Genomic DNA, 20,088 nt, shown 5'->3' on the forward strand with positions numbered 1-20,088 from the left:
CTCAGTCGAAGCCGCACACACACATTCTAGTGATCATAAAACAGACAGACAGAAGGGTGAGGGCAAAGCGCCGGCTTCAGAGCAGCACAATCACTTCCTGTCTATACACCAATAAAAAATAACTTAAATTTAAGTCCCGCTTTATAAATAGAGTCTTCGAATGAAAATCTACAACTGCTGTGAATCCCCGCCCATTGAATGAGACGATCCCGTCCAGCCCCTTCACTGGCACAGATACAAGCGACAACAAATGGGATCTTGAGAGATCCCAATTGCCACAAATCCTAACCAATCAGACAAAATATTGGGCAGTCCCATCAGTCTGACGGACGTGTGGAATGCCCAATTGGAGTAAAGTAGCAGGTGCCCATGCAGTATTCTCGCGGTGGGGAAGGGAGATTTGCACGCTCTTTGTTGATGACAGCATCCCTTGTCTGTCACTCGGAGAGGGACGGAATAGTCCCTAGACTTGATCTAAGGTCGGTTTTGGGTTTAATTTAATGGTTAATGCTAGGTTTGGAGAAAGTACTAAGCTGATCTTAGACCTGTGCATAAGGACTGTCTATTGGAAAAGCCGGGCTACTAAAAGAGGTGACCGCCCCAGATTCCTACTAACAGTTACGGTCTCCGAGTCTTAAGAATCCTGTGTTGATGTCTGGCTGGCGACCGCAGCTACAGCATGCTATAGTACTGCTCAAAGGGTTTTGCCATTTAAAGACGAAACCGGTGCACCAGTCATTGCTCATCAATTATTCTGATTGTATAGGACTAGGTATTCTTCTAAAAATAGATCATTTCTGTTGCATTATGATTTTTTTTAAATGTATTTTTAGGTAATAAACATGTGATAACATATTCTATGGAGTTTACAAGTCTGCACACCTTGCTCAGTAAAGACACAGTAATTAACTGTATTGTAATGGCGGCAGTCTTTTACAGATATTCAGGCCTATGTTGTGACCAACTACACCTTTCCATTTAGCAAAAAATGAATTAGACTTTTATTTGGCAATGAGAGAATCTTAAGTACAAAATAAACCATAATTGACTCATATCAATCAATGTGTTTTATTTGCTCTATAGTGCCATTCTTTTTCACATGGAAGTGCTTTCTGCCACAAACAGTAGTGAAATTATTCTTTTTTGTGATACAACAGAGAAGGATGGGAACGTATACAGTGGTATCTGTAGAAACAAATAATAGAGCACAGCTAGTAACAACCCGATTCCACTAACCTACATCCCAACATACCTTGACCTGCAATATCAGAATTTTATTCTGGAATCTAATAAAGCAACCAACCAGGAAGTCATCAAGTAATCCATCTGGCTATGTTGTTGTTGTGTGGGATGCATAAAAAAAAGAAAAAGGCTAACACAGAGGTCAGAGGTCAGAGTCCTGCTGGTCAGGGTTCAAGGTACCCCCCCCCCCCCCCCCCCCCACAGGAAGTGGAGCAGACGGGACCGGCCATTCACCTATAAATAGAACTTGGTAGCCATGGAGACATAGGAAAATAAGGAAAGACACGGAAGTTGAATAAATGTCAATAACACCAACTATAACCGATCAATATGGTTGTAAATCATATCATGGAATTTGCTTTAAAAGGTGAAATATCCATGTTTCCTGTTCAAAAGGTCAGTGTGTGTGAAGTGCTGCTTTCTATATACAGTATGTGACGTCTTAAAATGCCATTTCAATAGCCGTTTGTGTGCTTTTACAGTGCTTTGTATGTACGTATGTGATATTTGCCTTTGAGTTCATCCTTAGTGTCAACTTACTTCTGTGCAAAGATGCAAGTAAAAGTTTCAGAGTTGCCGTCCTTGTAGTAGGTAGAACAATACAGCTCTGTTGTATCATCTTGTGGTCAAGACAATTGGTCAACACTTTACATGAAGTTATATCATGTAGATTCATGATATATTGTGCATGGTAACTGCTGGTAAGGTGCATAACCCAATGATTTTGAATTGTAATACTGCAAAAGGAAACTGAATAGATTCTATTTGAAATAATGACTTAGTTATTATGTAATACCACACATGGCAGTTTAACTTAATGTAAAGTGTGACTAAAAATTGTGGTAGTAACAGCATAGAAGTTAGAACTCTTCATCTCTCAATAACATCAGTATACATATTTCAGAAACCATCACTTTCAGAAGAGTTACACGAATCAACAAAATAGACAGGCAATAAAAACATCTCATTTGAACATTGCAAATGACGTGCTAGTTATAGAATAACACCATAGACTTCTTTATGAATGCACCACCCAATGCATTAGTCTCCCACATAGTGTGAGACAGACCAAAGCAGAACCATAGAATTCAGGATTAATCATCCATTCTAATTCTTTGAACAGAACCTCTCTCAGAGAACAGAATGTCACAGAAATTCAATTCCTCCTCAGGTGGTTTGTCAGTGCAGTTGTGAGCCCTCCCAGTTTACAGTTAGAACAGGAAGGCGTAGGGGAGGGGTCCGGGAGGTTTTCCTTACGTAAATGTACTGCAGTGAAGTGACAGTTGTACATTTCAGGTCCTCAGTACATGCTTCCAGTGGTCATGACAGTCCAACAGGTTTACGGTCCATTTACAGTCCCAGCTTAGGGTGCTCTGCCTAGGCCTGTACACTTCCAACAATGTCACCTTAAAGGTAAACTCAGCTAAATGACGTTGCCACGAGCAGCACTGCAGTTATTGAGATGAGCGAGATGCAAGAATTCACTATCACAGTCACACACACGGGTGAAAGTAGATGTCATTTCTTCCCACATAGGGACCTCCTATGTTCACATGATCACAGAATTCCATATAGAATCCCTATTCATTCATTACATATAGAATCTCTATTAATTCATTAGGATCTCTGTGGGCCTAGTACTAAAGATTTGTTATTTAACTTTTAAAATGTATTACCTTCTACTGTGGCATAAACCACCAGCCATGATGTTTGTCAAACATTCACTTCAAAGGGCTCCTTTACACGTTCATCCACTCTCAACATATCTCCAGCCTCCAAACAGTGGTAAATGGAAAGAGACATCTTTTACACAAAACACCGCAAAGTGTAATGACATTTTGGTGATTGTCATTAGGCCAGAATTTATGCGTCCACTGCTGTCCGCGCGCGTCTTGGTGTCAGCTATTCATCTCAGCCTCGGCAACATTTTGTTTTCATTATTGTGATAGGCTCATGTTTTACCAGTATGGAATACCCTCACTATTTATTTAAACAGAGGAGAAGTTGAGCCTCACACTTCAACGCTCTTAGTTGTTGTGGAAATTGCCCCTCTATGCTGTTTACTTTCTGCATCTACGTCATATGTCATCTACGTCATTCTGCATCTGAGTCTACCTTTAACATCCCCCATTTCCCCCTTAAAATTCTACCAAATATACAGTATTCAGCAAATTAACTAAATAAAGAAAATACTGAGGAAAATCAAACAAAGTTAAATGTTTGAGGAACACAGAATCTCAGGTGACAGAATCTCATATTCAAGACAGAGGTAAACATTAACACAAGATTGTCCCTTCAGCTGGGTACTGTAGAATTTAAAAATAACATAAGGTAACATTTTAATCAAAGTTCTGCTTACATAGTACTTATACACCTTTGTTTTTTAACCATAGTTAACCATATTAAACAATGAATCATACGTTTAGAAGTAGACCTTTAAATAACATGTTACCAGACTATGCACTCATATGGTTTTGTGCTGACACTGCACCCAGTTGAACATGCAACATGTTGGATTAAATATAGTAAATATATAATAGTCTTGCATTATAAATACAGAATAACAACATACAGTACAAGTCAAAGAAACAGCTTAAAACCGCTGCTTATTTTCAGCTGTTTCTCTGTATCCATTTTGTTACATATCAGTCTAACACAACAGACCTGCTCAAACCTTGACAGAACACAAATGACCAGAATCCAAAACATATCAATAATGCCTTGTCATTCAACAAACATCCCTCAATGTGTAGATATACACCGTTTTACCTCATTCTGTCAGACAGTATTCAACATCCACAGGTTTGGGGTAGAAGTTACCCGTAGGCACAGATCTAGGATCAGCTTAGCCTCTCGAAAACCTAACCTTCACCATTAGGGGGCAGAAACACTAAACTGGTCATAGCTCAGTGTCTAGGGGGTAGCTTCACCTTACTCCCATGTGTCCAGTGTGAGTTGTAACTGAACAGGAGCTGCAGTTACAGACTGAAGCCAATAGGGGTCATTGTTGTATGTGTGGTCAGTTAGGTGCTGGAGCCAGTGGTGAATGTAGCGGTTGGTTGACGGGACGGGTCTGAGACAGACGGGTTCATAATGATTCTGAAAGATCGCTATGTCCAAATCAGCCAACACAGTCAGAGTAGCAGCAGCCCATCTACCCCTTTCAATGACAGTTCTCTCTCTCTTTCTCTCTTTCTATCCCTCTCTTTCCTTTTCTGTCCTATCTGTATGTCCTTTTCTCTCTCTGTTTGACAGTATACAGTATCTCTCTCTCTCCGTTTGTCTCTCGGCATCTTTGTCGTGTCTTCTGTTTCTCTTTCTATACCTCTCTCAACTTCAGTCTCTCAATGTTGTCCTTTTCCCTAAATCGTGTACTTACCTTTCTCTACTTTGGTCTCTTTCACTATGAAGCCTGTCTCTCTTTCTGCCTCTGTCTGTCCCTGACTTCCTGTGGATCCCAGGTCACTTCCTGTCCCCTCTGCCTGTCGCCTCCCTAGTTAGTGTGGGTGGGTTGTGAGAGGGAGGATCGGTGGGTCAGGGGGGAGGGGCAGCCGCCAGGGTTGCCCTCAGGGTCATTGTCAGGGGAGACGAGCTGCAGGGCTACTTCGTTCTCGTAGCAGAATGAGGAGCGTGAGCCCTGGATGTACTTCTGCTCGGCCAACTCTTTAGCGCTGCAAGAGGGTGTGCTGGGAATCTCATAGGTCCGGTGGAAGAACGAGTAGTCCACCTGGATAAGAAAAAGAGAGGGGTCACTCTGGATAAGAAAAAGAGAGGGGTCACTGGATAAGAAAAAGAGAGGGGTCACTCTGGATAAGAAAAAGAGAGGGGTCACTGGATAAGAAAAAGAGAGGGGTCACTCTGGATAAGAAAAAGAGAGGGGTCACTCTGGATAAGAAAAAGAGAGGGGTCACTCTGGATAAGAAAAAGAGAGGGGTCACTCTGGATAAGAAAAAGAGAGGGGTCACTCTGGATAAGAGTGTCTGCTGAATGGCTAAAATGTAGAGAAAAGGGAAAACGTAACAACGAAGCTAGCGGAGCAGAAACTCTTTCCTCTTCTGTTTCTATAGTCCCTCTCCACCTCTTACCTGGTAACAGTTCTTCCTCTGGAAGAGCACAGGTTCGAAGCGGTGACCCCAGAGGATCTCGGAGGCGAGGTAGGAGCTGCGACACTGTGTGGTCATGGCTGTGGCCTCCACCATACCCTCCAGAATGACCACCACCTCCAGCTCCGAGTCGCCCTCCAGCGTCCGACGGTCCATCTCGAAAAACGGCGACTCATCGTTGATCTCGTGGACGATGGTTACCGGGGAAACCAGGAAGATGCGGTCGGTTCCCGTGTCGAATCCCACGTTGATGTCCTCGTTGTCCAGCGGGAGGAACTCTCCCTCTGGGGTCACCCTCGGCTGGGGGAGGGGGGAAGAACAGGGGTAGAGAAAGGGAAGAACAGAGGGTATGAGGTTAGTGATTAAGTGTTTAGTTTTTACATTGTTTACAGGAACATTGTGTATAGTTCAATCCAAAGCCTTAAGTGTTATGTTCCACAGAAAGCGCTCGCCTGCCTATATTTCTTGGCTGCACCAGTCTGCAGCCATACTCCGCAGGCCTAGGCTTACTACCCAACCTTTTTCCTGAGTCAATCCCCAGCCTCAGCACTGAGAAATACAATGCTGCCATGATCCCCTAAAACTTATCAAAGCTGCCCCGTCTGAACTTTGACATGATCAAGCTTTAAAGAAGATCTAAATGTCCCTCTCTTCACCTCCCTGCTCTAGAGCGTTACAACCCACAGGACAATGAACGCAGTGGTAGGTAAGGGCCACATGAAACACAATAGATACAGACCGGCAGACAATACGTCAGAACACACACCACCTCGCAAACTTTCACCAAAATTGCTAACAGATGGCCAGAAAAGAGTATTATCTATATACAGTACACACACACACACACACACACACACACACACACACACACACACACACACACACACACACACACACACACACACACACACACACACACACACACACACACACACAGGTTTTGAGTTAAAGAATCCTGGGGAAATGAATCCCTTGGTAAATCTTCTAAACCCCTGAGGGAGAATAAAACAAGCTCTCATTAACCACAGACATCAGAGTACAGTCCAGATGGCCTCACCAATATCAATCTCCCTCTCTACTGCTCCCCATCACTTTCCATCTCTCTCTCTCTCTCTCTCTCTCTCTCTCTCTCTCTCTCTCTCTCTCTCTCTCTCTCTCTCTCTCTCTCTCTCTCTCTCTCTCTCTCTCTCTCTCTCTCTCTCTCTCTCTCTCTCTCTCTCTCTCTCTCTCTCTCTCTCTCTCTCTCTCTCTCTCTCTCTCTCTCTCTCTCTCTCTCTCTCTCTCTCTCTCTCTCTCTCTCTCTCTCTCTCTCTCTCTCTCTCTCTACCATTGTTAATACAGTACTGATGTGTCCTGCCTCTTCTACTGGTTACAGCCCCTTCAGTCTCTTTACAGTTACTGATGTGTCCTGCCTCTTCTACTGTTTACAACCCCTTCAGTCTCTTTACAGTTACTGATGTGTCCTGCCTCGTCTACTGGTTACAGCCCCTTCAGTCTCTTTACAGTTACTGATGTGTCCTGCCTCTTCTACTGTTTACAGCCCCTTCAGTCTCTTTACAGTTACTGATGTGTCCTGCCTCGTCTACTGGTTACAGCCCCTTCAGTCTCTTTACAGTTACTGATGTGTCCTGCCTCTTCTACTGTTTACAGCCCCTTCAGTCTCTTTACAGTTACTGATGTGTCCTGCCTCGTCTACTGGTTACAGCCCCTTCAGTCTCTTTACAGTTACTGATGTGTCCTGCCTCTTCTACTGTTTACAGCCCCTTCAGTCTCTTTACAGTTACTGATGTGTCCTGCCTCGTCTACTGGTTACAGCCCCTTCAGTCTCTTTACAGTTACTGATGTGTCCTGCCTCGTCTACTGGTTACAGCCCCTTCAGTCTCTTTACAGTTACTGATGTGTCCTGCCTCTTCTACTGTTTACAGCCCCTTCAGTCTCTTTACAGTTACTGATGTGTCCTGCCTCGTCTACTGGTTTACAGCCCCTTCAGTCTCTTTACAGTTACTGATGTGTCCTGCCTCTTCTACTGTTACAGCCCCTTCAGTCTCTTTACAGTTACTGATGTGTCCTGCCTCTTCTACTGGTTACAGCCCCTTCAGTCTCTTTACAGTTACTGATGTGTCCTGCCTCTTCTACTGGTTACAGCCCCTTCAGTCTCTTTACAGTTACTGATGTGTCCTGCCTCTTCTACTGTTTACAGCCCCTTCAGTCTCTTTACAGTTACTGATGTGTCCTGCCTCTTCTACTGGTTACAGCCCCTTCAGTCTCTTTACAGTTACTGATGTGTCCTGCCTCTTCTACTGTTTACAGCCCCTTCAGTCTCTTTACAGTTACTGATGTGTCCTGCCTCTTCTACTGTTTACAGCCCCTTCAGTCTCTTTACAGTTACTGATGTGTCCTGCCTCTTCTACTGTTTACAGCCCCTTCAGTCTCTTTACAGTTACTGATGTGTCCTGCCTCTTCTACTGTTTACAGCCCCTTCAGTCTCTTTACAGTTACTACAGCCCCTTCAGTCTCTTTACAGTTACTGATGTGTCCTGCCTCTTCTACTGTTTACAGCCCCTTCAGTCTCTTTACAGTTACTGATGTGTCCTGCCTCTTCTACTGTTTACAGCCCCTTCAGTCTCTTTACAGTTACTGATGTGTCCTGCCTCTTCTACTGTTTACAGCCCCTTAAGTCTCTTTACAGTTACTGATGTGTCCTGCCTCTTCTACTGTTTACAGCCCCTTCAGTCTCTTTACAGTTACTGATGTGTCCTGCCTCTTCTACTGTTTACAGCCCCTTACGTCTCTTTACAGTTACTGATGTGTCCTGCCTCTTCTACTGTTTACAGCCCCTTCAGTCTCTTTACAGTTACTGATGTGTCCTGCCTCTTCTACTGTTTACAGCCCCTTCAGTCTCTTTACAGTTACTGATGTGTCCTGCCTCTTCTACTGTTTACAGCCCCTTCAGTCTCTTTACAGTTACTGATGTGTCCTGCCTCGTCTACTGTTTACAGCCCCTTCAGTCTCTTTACAGTTACTGATGTGTCCTGCCTCTTCTACTGTTTACAGCCCCTTCAGTCTCTTTACAGTTACTGATGTGTCCTGCCTCTTCTACTGTTTACAGCCCCTTCAGTCTCTTTACAGTTACTGATGTGTCCTGCCTCGTCTACTGTTTACAGCCCCTTCAGTCTCTTTACAGTTACTGATGTGTCCTGCCTCTTCTACTGTTTACAGCCCCTTCAGTCTCTTTACAGTTACTGATGTGTCCTGCCTCTTCTACTGTTTACAGCCCCTTCAGTCTCTTTACAGTTACTGATGTGTCCTGCCTCTTCTACTGTTTACAGCCCCTTCAGTCTCTTTACAGTTACTGATGTGTCCTGCCTCGTCTACTGTTTACAGCCCCTTCAGTCTCTTTACAGTTACTGATGTGTCCTGCCTCTTCTACTGTTTACAGCCCCTTCAGTCTCTTTACAGTTACTGATGTGTCCTGCCTCGTCTACTGGTTACAGCCCCTTCAGTCTCTTTACAGTTACTGATGTGTCCTGCCTCTTCTACTGTTTACAGCCCCTTCAGTCTCTTTACAGTTACTGATGTGTCCTGCCTCGTCTACTGTTTACAGCCCCTTCAGTCTCTTTACAGTTACTGATGTGTCCTGCCTCGTCTACTGGTTACAGCCCCTTCAGTCTCTTTACAGTTACTGATGTGTCCTGCCTCTTCTACTGTTTACAGCCCCTTACGTCTCTTTACAGTTACTGATGTGTCCTGCCTCTTCTACTGTTTACAGCCCCTTCAGTCTCTTTACAGTTACTGATGTGTCCTGCCTCTTCTACTGTTTACAGCCCCTTCAGTCTCTTTACAGTTACTGATGTGTCCTGCCTCTTCTACTGGTTACAGCCCCTTCAGTCTCTTTACAGTTACTGATGTGTCCTGCCTCTTCTACTGTTTACAGCCCCTTCAGTCTCTTTACAGTTACTGATGTGTCCTGCCTCTTCTACTGGTTACAGCCCCTTCAGTCTCTTTACAGTTACTGATGTGTCCTGCCTCTTCTACTGTTTACAGCCCCTTCAGTCTCTTTACAGTTACTGATGTGTCCTGCCTCTTCTACTGTTTACAGCCCCTTAAGTCTCTTTACAGTTACTGATGTGTCCTGCCTCGTCTACTGTTTACAGCCCCTTCAGTCTCTTTACAGTTACTGATGTGTCCTGCCTCTTCTACTGTTTACAGCCCCTTCAGTCTCTTTACAGTTACTGATGTGTCCTGCCTCTTCTACTGTTTACAGCCCCTTCAGTCTCTTTACAGTTACTGATGTGTCCTGCCTCTTCTACTGTTTACAGCCCCTTCAGTCTCTTTACAGTTACTGATGTGTCCTGCCTCATCTACTGTTTACAGCCCCTTCAGTCTCTTTACAGTTACTGATGTGTCCTGCCTCTTCTACTGTTTACAGCCCCTTCAGTCTCTTTACAGTTACTGATGTGTCCTGCCTCTTCTACTGTTTACAGCCCCTTACGTCTCTTTACAGTTACTGATGTGTCCTGCCTCTTCTACTGTTTACAGCCCCTTAAGTCTCTTTACAGTTACTGACGTGTCCTGCCTCTTCTACTGTTTACAGCCCCTTCAGTCTCTTTACAGTTACTGATGTGTCCTGCCTCTTCTACTGTTTACAGCCCCTTACGTCTCTTTACAGTTACTGATGTGTCCTGCCTCTTCTACTGTTTACAGCCCCTTCAGTCTCTTTACAGTTACTGATGTGTCATGCCTCTTCTACTGGTTACAGCCCCTTCAGTCTCTTTACAGTTACTGATGTGTCCTGTCTCTTCTACTGTTTACAGCCCCTTCAGTCTCTTTACAGTTACTGATGTGTCCTGCCTCGTCTACTGTTTACAGCCCCTTCAGTCTCTTTACAGTTACTGATGTGTCCTGCCTCTTCTACTGTTTACAGCCCCTTCAGTCTCTTTACAGTTACTGATGTGTCCTGCCTCTTCTACTGTTTACAGCCCCTTCAGTCTCTTTACAGTTACTGATGTGTCCTGCCTCGTCTACTGTTTACAGACCCTTCAGTCTCTTTACAGTTACTGATGTGTCCTGCCTCTTCTACTGTTTACAGCCCCTTCAGTCTCTTTACAGTTACTGATGTGTCCTGCCTCTTCTACTGTTTACAGCCCCTTCAGTCTCTTTACAGTTACTGATGTGTCCTGCCTCTTCTACTGTTTACAGCCCCTTCAGTCTCTTTACAGTTACTGATGTGTCCTGCCTCGTCTACTGTTTACAGCCCCTTCAGTCTCTTTACAGTTACTGATGTGTCCTGCCTCTTCTACTGTTTACAGCCCCTTCAGTCTCTTTACAGTTACTGATGTGTCCTGCCTCTTCTACTGGTTACAGCCCCTTCAGTCTCTTTACAGTTACTGATGTGTCCTGCCTCTTCTACTGTTTACAGCCCCTTCAGTCTCTTTACAGTTACTGATGTGTCCTGCCTCGTCTACTGTTTACAGCCCCTTCAGTCTCTTTACAGTTACTGATGTGTCCTGCCTCGTCTACTGGTTACAGCCCCTTCAGTCTCTTTACAGTTACTGATGTGTCCTGCCTCTTCTACTGTTTACAGCCCCTTACGTCTCTTTACAGTTACTGATGTGTCCTGCCTCTTCTACTGTTTACAGCCCCTTCAGTCTCTTTACAGTTACTGATGTGTCCTGCCTCTTCTACTGTTTACAGCCCCTTCAGTCTCTTTACAGTTACTGATGTGTCCTGCCTCGTCTACTGTTTACAGCCCCTTCAGTCTCTTTACAGTTACTGATGTGTCCTGCCTCGTCTACTGGTTACAGCCCCTTCAGTATCTTTACAGTTACTGATGTGTCCTGCCTCTTCTACTGGTTACAGCCCCTTCAGTCTCTTTACAGTTACTGATGTGTCCTGCCTCTTCTACTGGTTACAGCCCCTTCAGTCTCTTTACAGTTACTGATGTGTCCTGCCTCTTCTACTGGTTACAGCCCCTTCAGTCTCTTTACAGTTACTGATGTGTCCTGCCTCGTCTACTGTTTACAACCCCTTCAGTCTCTTTACAGTTACTGATGTGTCCTGCCTCGTCTACTGTTTACAGCCCCTTCAGTCTCTTTACAGTTACTGATGTGTCCTGCCTCTTCTACTGTTTACAGCCCCTTCAGTCTCTTTACAGTTACTGATGTGTCCTGCCTCTTCTACTGTTTACAGCCCCTTCAGTCTCTTTACAGTTACTGATGTGTCCTGCCTCTTCTACTGGTTACAGCCCCTTCAGTCTCTTTACAGTTACTGATGTGTCCTGCCTCGTCTACTGTTTACAGCCCCTTCAGTCTCTTTACAGTTACTGATGTGTCCTGCCTCTTCTACTGTTTACAGCCCCTTCAGTCTCTTTACAGTTACTGATGTGTCCTGCCTCGTCTACTGTTTACAGCCCCTTCAGTCTCTTTACAGTTACTGATGTGTCCTGCCTCGTCTACTGTTTACAGCCCCTTCAGTCTCTTTACAGTTACTGATGTGTCCTGCCTCTTCTACTGGTTACAGCCCCTTAAGTCTCTTTACAGTTACTGATGTGTCCCTGCCTCGTCTACTGTTTACAGCCCCTTCAGTCTCTTTACAGTTACTGATGTGTCCTGCCTCGTCTACTGTTTACAGCCCCTTCAGTCTCTTTACAGTTACTGATGTGTCCTGCCTCGTCTACTGTTTACAGCCCCTTCAGTCTCTTTACAGTTACTGATGTGTCCTGCCTCGTCTACTGTTTACAGCCCCTTCAGTCTCTTTACAGTTACTGATGTGTCCTGCCTCGTCTACTGTTTACAGCCCCTTCAGTCTCTTTACAGTTACTGATGTGTCCTGCCTCGTCTACTGTTTACAGCCCCTTCAGTCTCTTTACAGTTACTGATGTGTCCTGCCTAGTCTACTGTTTACAGCCCCTTCAGTCTCTTTACAGTTACTGATGTGTCCTGCCTCGTCTACTGTTTACAGCCCCTTCAGTCTCTTTACAGTTACTGATGTGTCCTGCCTCGTCTACTGTTTACAGCCCCTTACGTCTCTTTACAGTTACTGATGTGTCCTGCCTCTTCTACTGGTTACAGCCCCTTCAGTCTCTTTACAGTTACTGATGTGTCCTGCCTCGTCTACTGTTTACAGCCCCTTCAGTCTCTTTACAGTTACTGATGTGTCCTGCCTCTTCTACTGTTTACAGCCCCTTCAGTCTCTTTACAGTTACTGATGTGTCCTGCCTCGTCTACTGGTTACAGCCCCTTCAGTCTCTTTACAGTTACTGATGTGTCCTGCCTCTTCTACTGTTTACAGCCCCTTCAGTCTCTTTACAGTTAATGATGTGTCCTGCCTCGTCTACTGGTTACAGCCCCTTCAGTCTCTTTACAGTTACTGATGTGTCCTGCCTCTTCTACTGTTTACAGCCCCTTCAGTCTCTTTACAGTTACTGATGTGTCCTGCCTCCTCTACTGTTTACAGCCCCTTCAGTCTCTTTACAGTTACTGATGTGTCCTGCCTCGTCTACTGGTTACAGCCCCTTCAGTCTCTTTACAGTTACTGATGTGTCCTGCCTCTTCTACTGGTTACAGCCCCTTCAGTCTCTTTACAGTTACTGATGTGTCCTGCCTCTTCTACTGGTTACAGCCCCTTCAGTCTCTTTACAGTTACTGATGTGTCCTGCCTCTTCTACTGGTTACAGCCCCTTCAGTCTCTTTACAGTTACTGATGTGTCCTGCCTCTTCTACTGTTTACAGCCCCTTCAGTCTCTTTACAGTTACTGATGTGTCCTGCCTCGTCTACTGTTTACAACCCCTTCAGTCTCTTTACAGTTACTGATGTGTCCTGCCTCTTCTACTGTTTACAGCCCCTTCAGTCTCTTTACAGTTACTGATGTGTCCTGCCTCTTCTACTGTTTACAGCCCCTTCAGTCTCTTTACAGTTACTGATGTGTCCTGCCTCTTCTACTGTTTACAGCCCCTTCAGTCTCTTTACAGTTACTGATGTGTCCTGCCTCTTCTACTGGTTACAGCCCCTTCAGTCTCTTTACAGTTACTGATGTGTCCTGCCTCTTCTACTGGTTACAGCCCCTTCAGTCTCTTTACAGTTACTGATGTGTCCTGCCTCTTCTACTGTTTACAGCCCCTTCAGTCTCTTTACAGTTACTGATGTGTCCTGCCTCTTCTACTGGTTACAGCCCCTTCAGTCTCTTTACAGTTACTGATGTGTCCTGCCTCTTCTACTGTTTACAGCCCCTTACGTCTCTTTACAGTTACTGATGTGTCCTGCCTCTTCTACTGGTTACAGCCCCTTCAGTCTCTTTACAGTTACTGATGTGTCCTGCCTCTTCTACTGGTTACAGCCCCTTCAGTCTCTTTACAGTTACTGATGTGTCCTGCCTCTTCTACTGTTTACAGCCCCTTACGTCTCTTTACAGTTACTGATGTGTCCTGCCTCGTCTACTGGTTACAGCCCCTTCAGTCTCTTTACAGTTACTGATGTGTCCTGCCTCTTCTACTGTTTACAGCCCCTTCAGTCTCTTTACAGTTACTGATGTGTCCTGCCTCTTCTACTGTTTACAGCCCCTTCAGTCTCTTTACAGTTACTGATGTGTCCTGCCTCTTCTACTGTTTACAGCCCCTTCAGTCTCTTTACAGTTACTGATGTGTCCTGCCTCTTCTACTGTTTACAACCCCTTCAGTCTCTTTACAGTTACTGATGTGTCCTGCCTCGTCTACTGTTTACAACCCCTTCAGTCTCTTTACAGTTACTGATGTGTCCTGCCTCGTCTACTGTTTACAACCCCTTCAGTCTCTTTACAGTTACTGATGTGTCCTGCCTCGTCTACTGTTTACAGCCCCTTCAGTCTCTTTACAGTTACTGATGTGTCCTGCCTCTTCTACTGTTTACAGCCCCTTGCGTCTCTTTACAGTTACTGATGTGTCCTGCCTCTTCTACTGTTTACAACCCCTTCAGTCTCTTTACAGTTACTGATGTGTCCTGCCTCGTCTACTGTTTACAGCCCCTTCAGTCTCTTTACAGTTACTGATGTGTCCTGCCTCTTCTACTGTTTACAGCCCCTTCAGTCTCTTTACAGTTACTGATGTGTCCTGCCTCGTCTACTGTTTACAGCCCCTTCAGTCTCTTTACAGTTACTGATGTGTCCTGCCTCGTCTACTGTTTACAGCCCCTTCAGTCTCTTTACAGTTACTGATGTGTCCTGCCTCTTCTACTGGTTACAGCCCCTTAAGTCTCTTTACAGTTACTGATGTGTCCTGCCTCGTCTACTGTTTACAGCCCCTTCAGTCTCTTTACAGTTACTGATGTGTCCTGCCTCGTCTACTGTTTACAGCCCCTTACGTCTCTTTACAGTTACTGATGTGTCCTGCCTCTTCTACTGGTTACAGCCCCTTCAGTCTCTTTACAGTTACTGATGTGTCCTGCCTCGTCTACTGTTTACAGCCCCTTCAGTCTCTTTACAGTTACTGATGTGTCCTGCCTCGTCTACTGTTTACAGCCCCTTCAGTCTCTTTACAGTTACTGATGTGTCCTGCCTCGTCTACTGTTTACAGCCCCTTCAGTCTCTTTACAGTTACTGATGTGTCCTGCCTCGTCTACTGTTTACAGCCCCTTCAGTCTCTTTACAGTTACTGATGTGTCCTGCCTCTTCTACTGTTTACAGCCCCTTCAGTCTCTTTACAGTTACTGATGTGTCCTGCCTCGTCTACTGTTTACAGCCCCTTCAGTCTCTTTACAGTTACTGATGTGTCCTGCCTCATCTACTGTTTACAGCCCCTTACGTCTCTTTACAGTTACTGATGTGTCCTGCCTCTTCTACTGGTTACAGCCCCTTCAGTCTCTTTACAGTTACTGATGTGTCCTGCCTCGTCTACTGTTTACAGCCCCTTCAGTCTCTTTACAGTTACTGATGTGTCCTGCCTCGTCTACTGTTTACAGCCCCTTCAGTCTCTTTACAGTTACTGATGTGTCCTGCCTCGTCTACTGTTTACAGCCCCTTCAGTCTCTTTACAGTTACTGATGTGTCCTGCCTCTTCTACTGGTTACAGCCCCTTAAGTCTCTTTACAGTTACTGATGTGTCCTGCCTCGTCTACTGTTTACAGCCCCTTCAGTCTCTTTACAGTTACTGATGTGTCCTGCCTCGTCTACTGTTTACAGCCCCTTACGTCTCTTTACAGTTACTGATGTGTCCTGCCTCTTCTACTGGTTACAGCCCCTTCAGTCTCTTTACAGTTACTGATGTGTCCTGCCTCGTCTACTGTTTACAGCCCCTTCAGTCTCTTTACAGTTACTGATGTGTCCTGCCTCTTCTACTGTTTACAACCCCTTCAGTCTCTTTACAGTTACTGATGTGTCCTGCCTCGTCTACTGTTTACAACCCCTTCAGTCTCTTTACAGTTACTGATGTGTCCTGCCTCGTCTACTGTTTACAACCCCTTCAGTCTCTTTACAGTTACTGATGTGTCCTGCCTCGTCTACTGTTTACAGCCCCTTCAGTCTCTTTACAGTTACTGATGTGTCCTGCCTCTTCTACTGGTTACAGCCCCTTCAGTCTCTTTACAGTTACTGATGTGTCCTGCCTCTTCTACTGTTTACAACCCCTTCAGTCTCTTTACAGTTACTGATGTGTCCTGCCTCTTCTACTGTTTACAGCCCCTTCAGTCTCTTTACAGTTACTGATGTGTCCTGCCTCTTCTACTGTTTACAGCCCCTTCAGTCTCTTTACAGTTACTGATGTGTCCTGCCTCGTCTACTGTTTACAGCCCCTTCAGTCTCTTTACAGTTACTGATGTGTCCTGCCTCGTCTACTGTTTACAGCCCCTTCAGTCTCTTTACAGTTACTGATGTGTCCTGCCTCTTCTACTGGTTACAGCCCCTTAAGTCTCTTTACAGTTACTGATGTGTCCTGCCTCGTCTACTGTTTACAGCCCCTTCAGTCTCTTTACAGTTACTGATGTGTCCTGCCTCGTCTACTGTTTACAGCCCCCTACGTCTCTTTACAGTTACTGATGTGTCCTGCCTCTTCTACTGGTTACAGCCCCTTCAGTCTCTTTACAGTTACTGATGTGTCCTGCCTCGTCTACTGTTTACAGCCCCTTCAGTCTCTTTACAGTTACTGATGTGTCCTGCCTCGTCTACTGTTTACAGCCCCTTCAGTCTCTTTACAGTTACTGATGTGTCCTGCCTCGTCTACTGTTTACAGCCCCTTCAGTCTCTTTACAGTTACTGATGTGTCCTGCCTCGTCTACTGTTTACAGCCCCTTCAGTCTCTTTACAGTTACTGATGTGTCCTGCCTCTTCTACTGGTTACAGCCCCTTAAGTCTCTTTACAGTTACTGATGTGTCCTGCCTCGTCTACTGTTTACAGCCCCTTCAGTCTCTTTACAGTTACTGATGTGTCCTGCCTCGTCTACTGTTTACAGCCCCTTACGTCTCTTTACAGTTACTGATGTGTCCTGCCTCTTCTACTGGTTACAGCCCCTTCAGTCTCTTTACAGTTACTGATGTGTCCTGCCTCGTCTACTGTTTACAGCCCCTTCAGTCTCTTTACAGTTACTGATGTGTCCTACCTCTTCTACTGTTTACAGCCCCTTCAGTCTCTTTACAGTTACTGATGTGTCCTGCCTCTTCTACTGGTTACAGCCCCTTCAGTCTCTTTACAGTTACTGATGTGTCCTGCCTCGTCTACTGTTTACAGCCCCTTCAGTCTCTTTACAGTTACTGATGTGTCCTGCCTCTTCTACTGTTTACAGCCCCTTCAGTCTCTTTACAGTTACTGATGTGTCCTGCCTCTTCTACTGTTTACAGCCCCTTCAGTCTCTTTACAGTTACTGATGTGTCCTGTCTCTTCTACTGTTTACAACCCCTTCAGTCTCTTTACAGTTACTGATGTGTCCTGCCTCTTCTACTGTTTACAACCCCTTCAGTCTCTTTACAGTTACTGATGTGTCCTGCCTCTTCTACTGGTTACAGCCCCTTCAGTCTCTTTACAGTTACTGATGTGTCCTGTCTCTTCTACTGTTTACAACCCCTTCAGTCTCTTTACAGTTACTGATGTGTCCTGTCTCTTCTACTGTTTACAGCCCCTTCAGTCTCTTTACAGTTACTGATGTGTCCTGCCTCTTCTACTGTTTACAGCCCCTTCAGTCTCTTTACAGTTACTGATGTGTCCTGCCTCTTCTACTGTTTACAGCCCCTTAAGTCTCTTTACAGTTACTGATGTGTCCTGCCTCTTCTACTGTTTACAGCCCCTTCAGTCTCTTTACAGTTACTGATGTGTCCTGCCTCTTCTACTGTTTACAGCCCCTTCAGTCTCTTTACAGTTACTGATGTGTCCTGTCTCTTCTACTGTTTACAGCCCCTTCAGTCTCTTTACAGTTACTGATGTGTCCTGTCTCTTCTACTGTTTACAGCCCCTTAAGTCTCTTTACAGTTACTGATGTGTCCTGTCTCTTCTACTGTTTACAGCCCCTTCAGTCTCTTTACAGTTACTGATGTGTCCTGTCTCTTCTACTGGTTACAGCCCCTTACGTCTCTTTACAGTTACTGATGTGTCCTACCTCTTCTACTGTTTACAGCCCCTTCAGTCTCTTTACAGTTACTGATGTGTCCTGCCTCTTCTACTGTTTACAGCCCCTTCAGTCTCTTTACAGTTACTGATGTGTCCTGTCTCTTCTACTGTTTACAACCCCTTCAGTCTCTTTACAGTTACTGATGTGTCCTGTCTCTTCTACTGGTTACAACCCCTTCAGTCTCTTTACAGTTACTGATGTGTCCTGCCTCGTCTACTGTTTACAGCCCCTTCAGTCTCTTTACAGTTACTGATGTGTCCTGCCTCTTCTACTGTTTACAGCCCCTTCAGTCTCTTTACAGTTACTGATGTGTCCTGTCTCTTCTACTGTTTACAGCCCCTTCAGTCTCTTTACAGTTACTGATGTGTCCTGCCTCTTCTACTGGTTACAGCCCCTTCAGTCTCTTTACAGTTACTGATGTGTCCTGCCTCTTCTACTGTTTACAGCCCCTTCAGTATCTTTACAGTTACTGATGTGTCCTGCCTCTTCTACTGTTTACAGCCCCTTCAGTCTCTTTACAGTTACTGATGTGTCCTGCCTCTTCTACTGTTTACAGCCCCTTCAGTCTCTTTACAGTTACTGATGTGTCCTGCCTCTTCTACTGTTTACAGCCCCTTCAGTCTCTTTACAGTTACTGATGTGTCCTGCCTCTTCTACTGGTTACAGCCCCTTCAGTATCTTTACAGTTACTGATGTGTCCTGCCTCTTCTACTGGTTACAGCCCCTTACGTCTCTTTACAGTTACTGATGTGTCCTGCCTCTTCTACTGTTTACAGCCCCTTCAGTCTCTTTACAGTTACTGATGTGTCCTGCCTCTTCTACTGTTTACAACCCCTTCAGTCTCTTTACAGTTACTGATGTGTCCTGTCTCTTCTACTGGTTACAGCCCCTTACGTCTCTTTGCTCCCTTCTTTTATCCCTCAACCAATCTTCTTCTTCTCTCCTTTCTTACCTTCAATAGCTGTGCACGTACGTGTGCCTCTACCAGGTGGCTCTTGCGTAGGTTCCCCACCCTCCACATCATGCAGAGTTTCCCGTCTCTCAGCGCCACCACTGCCGTGTCAGAGAACAACAGCGTCTCGTTACGCTTCTTGGGCTTAGCGATCTTCGCCATGACCGCTCCGATGATGAAGGCGTCAATGATGCAGCCCACAATGCACTGCAAGACGACCGCCATCACCGCCAGGGGGCAGGACTCAGTCACGCTGCGGAAGCCGTAACCGATAGACGTCTGCGTCTCCAGGGAGAACAGGAAGGCCGCCATAAAGCTGTTCACCTGAACGAAACACGCTTCCTCCACTTCCACCACCGCCCCTGCCCCGGACTCATCTCCTCCCCCGGAAGAGGCACCCGAGCTGGGGTTGAGGCGGATGGCGAAGTCCCCGTGCGCGGCGGCAATGAGCCAGAAGACGAAGCCAAAGAGCAGCCAGGAGAGGAGGAAGGAGAGGCAGAAGATGACTAGCATCCAACGCCAGCGGATGTCCACGCAGGTGGTGAAGAGGTCGCTGAGGTAACGCTGGCCCCTCTCGCTCATGTTGACGAAGGTGACGTTGCAGCGCCCGTCCTTGCCCACAAAGCGGTGGCGGGGCCGGCGGCTAGAGCGCCGGGTGGGCCGGCGGCTTGAGGAGGAAGGGGACGACAGTGTTGAATCTCGGTCCGAGGACGAACAGCCTTCTCCCCTTCTCCCCAGACTTCCGCCCCTCCCGCCCCTCAGTCCTGAGCGCCCTCCTCCTTTCATCGATCCTTCCCCTCCTCCTGCCTCCAGGGCTCCGCTGGGCCTCCGTGCATTGCTGCCGTTGCCCTGCAGGGAGAGTGCTTTGCCATTTCGGTTGTGTGTGGGAGAGGGGCTGGTGGGGCTCCCTGAGCCTCCCGTGCTCCCCCCCACCCTGGCCGTGTCAGCAACACTCAGAGCCAGCTTAATGACTTCCTCCTCGTCTACCAGCCCGTCAACCACCGCACTGAAACGTCGCTTAACACGCGCCGCTCCCATGGTGCTAAATACAATGTCTTACGCTGATGAAGCTGTAGTCTCAACTCCTATGTGCTTTGTGAGTTTATGACCACCTAGGTATTGATAAGAACCTGGTGTTCTGTTCTTCTTTCCAGTTCCACTGTTTCTATGGTGAAAAGTAATCCATCTGATGTGGTAAAGGTAGATCCATGAGGAAATCATTGTTCC

General features: G+C 45.9%; 1 protein-coding gene across 1 annotated transcript; it reads right to left on the reverse strand.

The window, feature by feature from the left end:
- Positions 1-1,451: 1,451 nt before the first annotated feature.
- kcnj14 (potassium inwardly rectifying channel subfamily J member 14) lies at positions 1,452-20,060 on the reverse strand. Its single transcript, XM_038994933.1, has 3 exons — positions 18,862-20,060; positions 5,328-5,645; positions 1,452-4,969 (listed from the first exon to the last, which is right to left on the reverse strand). Exons 1-3 carry the CDS (start codon positions 19,897-19,899, stop codon positions 4,736-4,738), a joined length of 1,590 nt encoding a protein of 529 aa, XP_038850861.1. The 5' UTR covers positions 19,900-20,060; the 3' UTR covers positions 1,452-4,735.
- Positions 20,061-20,088: the final 28 nt, after the last annotated feature.

This window comes from Salvelinus namaycush, chromosome 5, assembly GCF_016432855.1.
Source record: "Salvelinus namaycush isolate Seneca chromosome 5, SaNama_1.0, whole genome shotgun sequence".
In the NCBI taxonomy this organism is placed as follows: Eukaryota; Metazoa; Chordata; class Actinopteri; order Salmoniformes; family Salmonidae; genus Salvelinus; species Salvelinus namaycush.

What these genes read in the sequence shown, in the direction of transcription:
- kcnj14 (XM_038994933.1), bottom strand. Translation starts at nt 19,899, where the DNA reads ATGGGAGCGGCGCGTGTTAAGCGACGTTTCAGTGCGGTGGTTGACGGG. An exon ending in TACGTGCACAGCTATTGAAG is followed by an intron (nt 5,646 to 18,861) that starts GTAAGAAAGGAG and finishes CCCCTCCCCCAG; the next exon opens with CCGAGGGTGACCCCAGAGGG. An exon ending in AGAGGAAGAACTGTTACCAG is followed by an intron (nt 4,970 to 5,327) that starts GTAAGAGGTGGA and finishes TTTCTTATCCAG; the next exon opens with GTGGACTACTCGTTCTTCCA.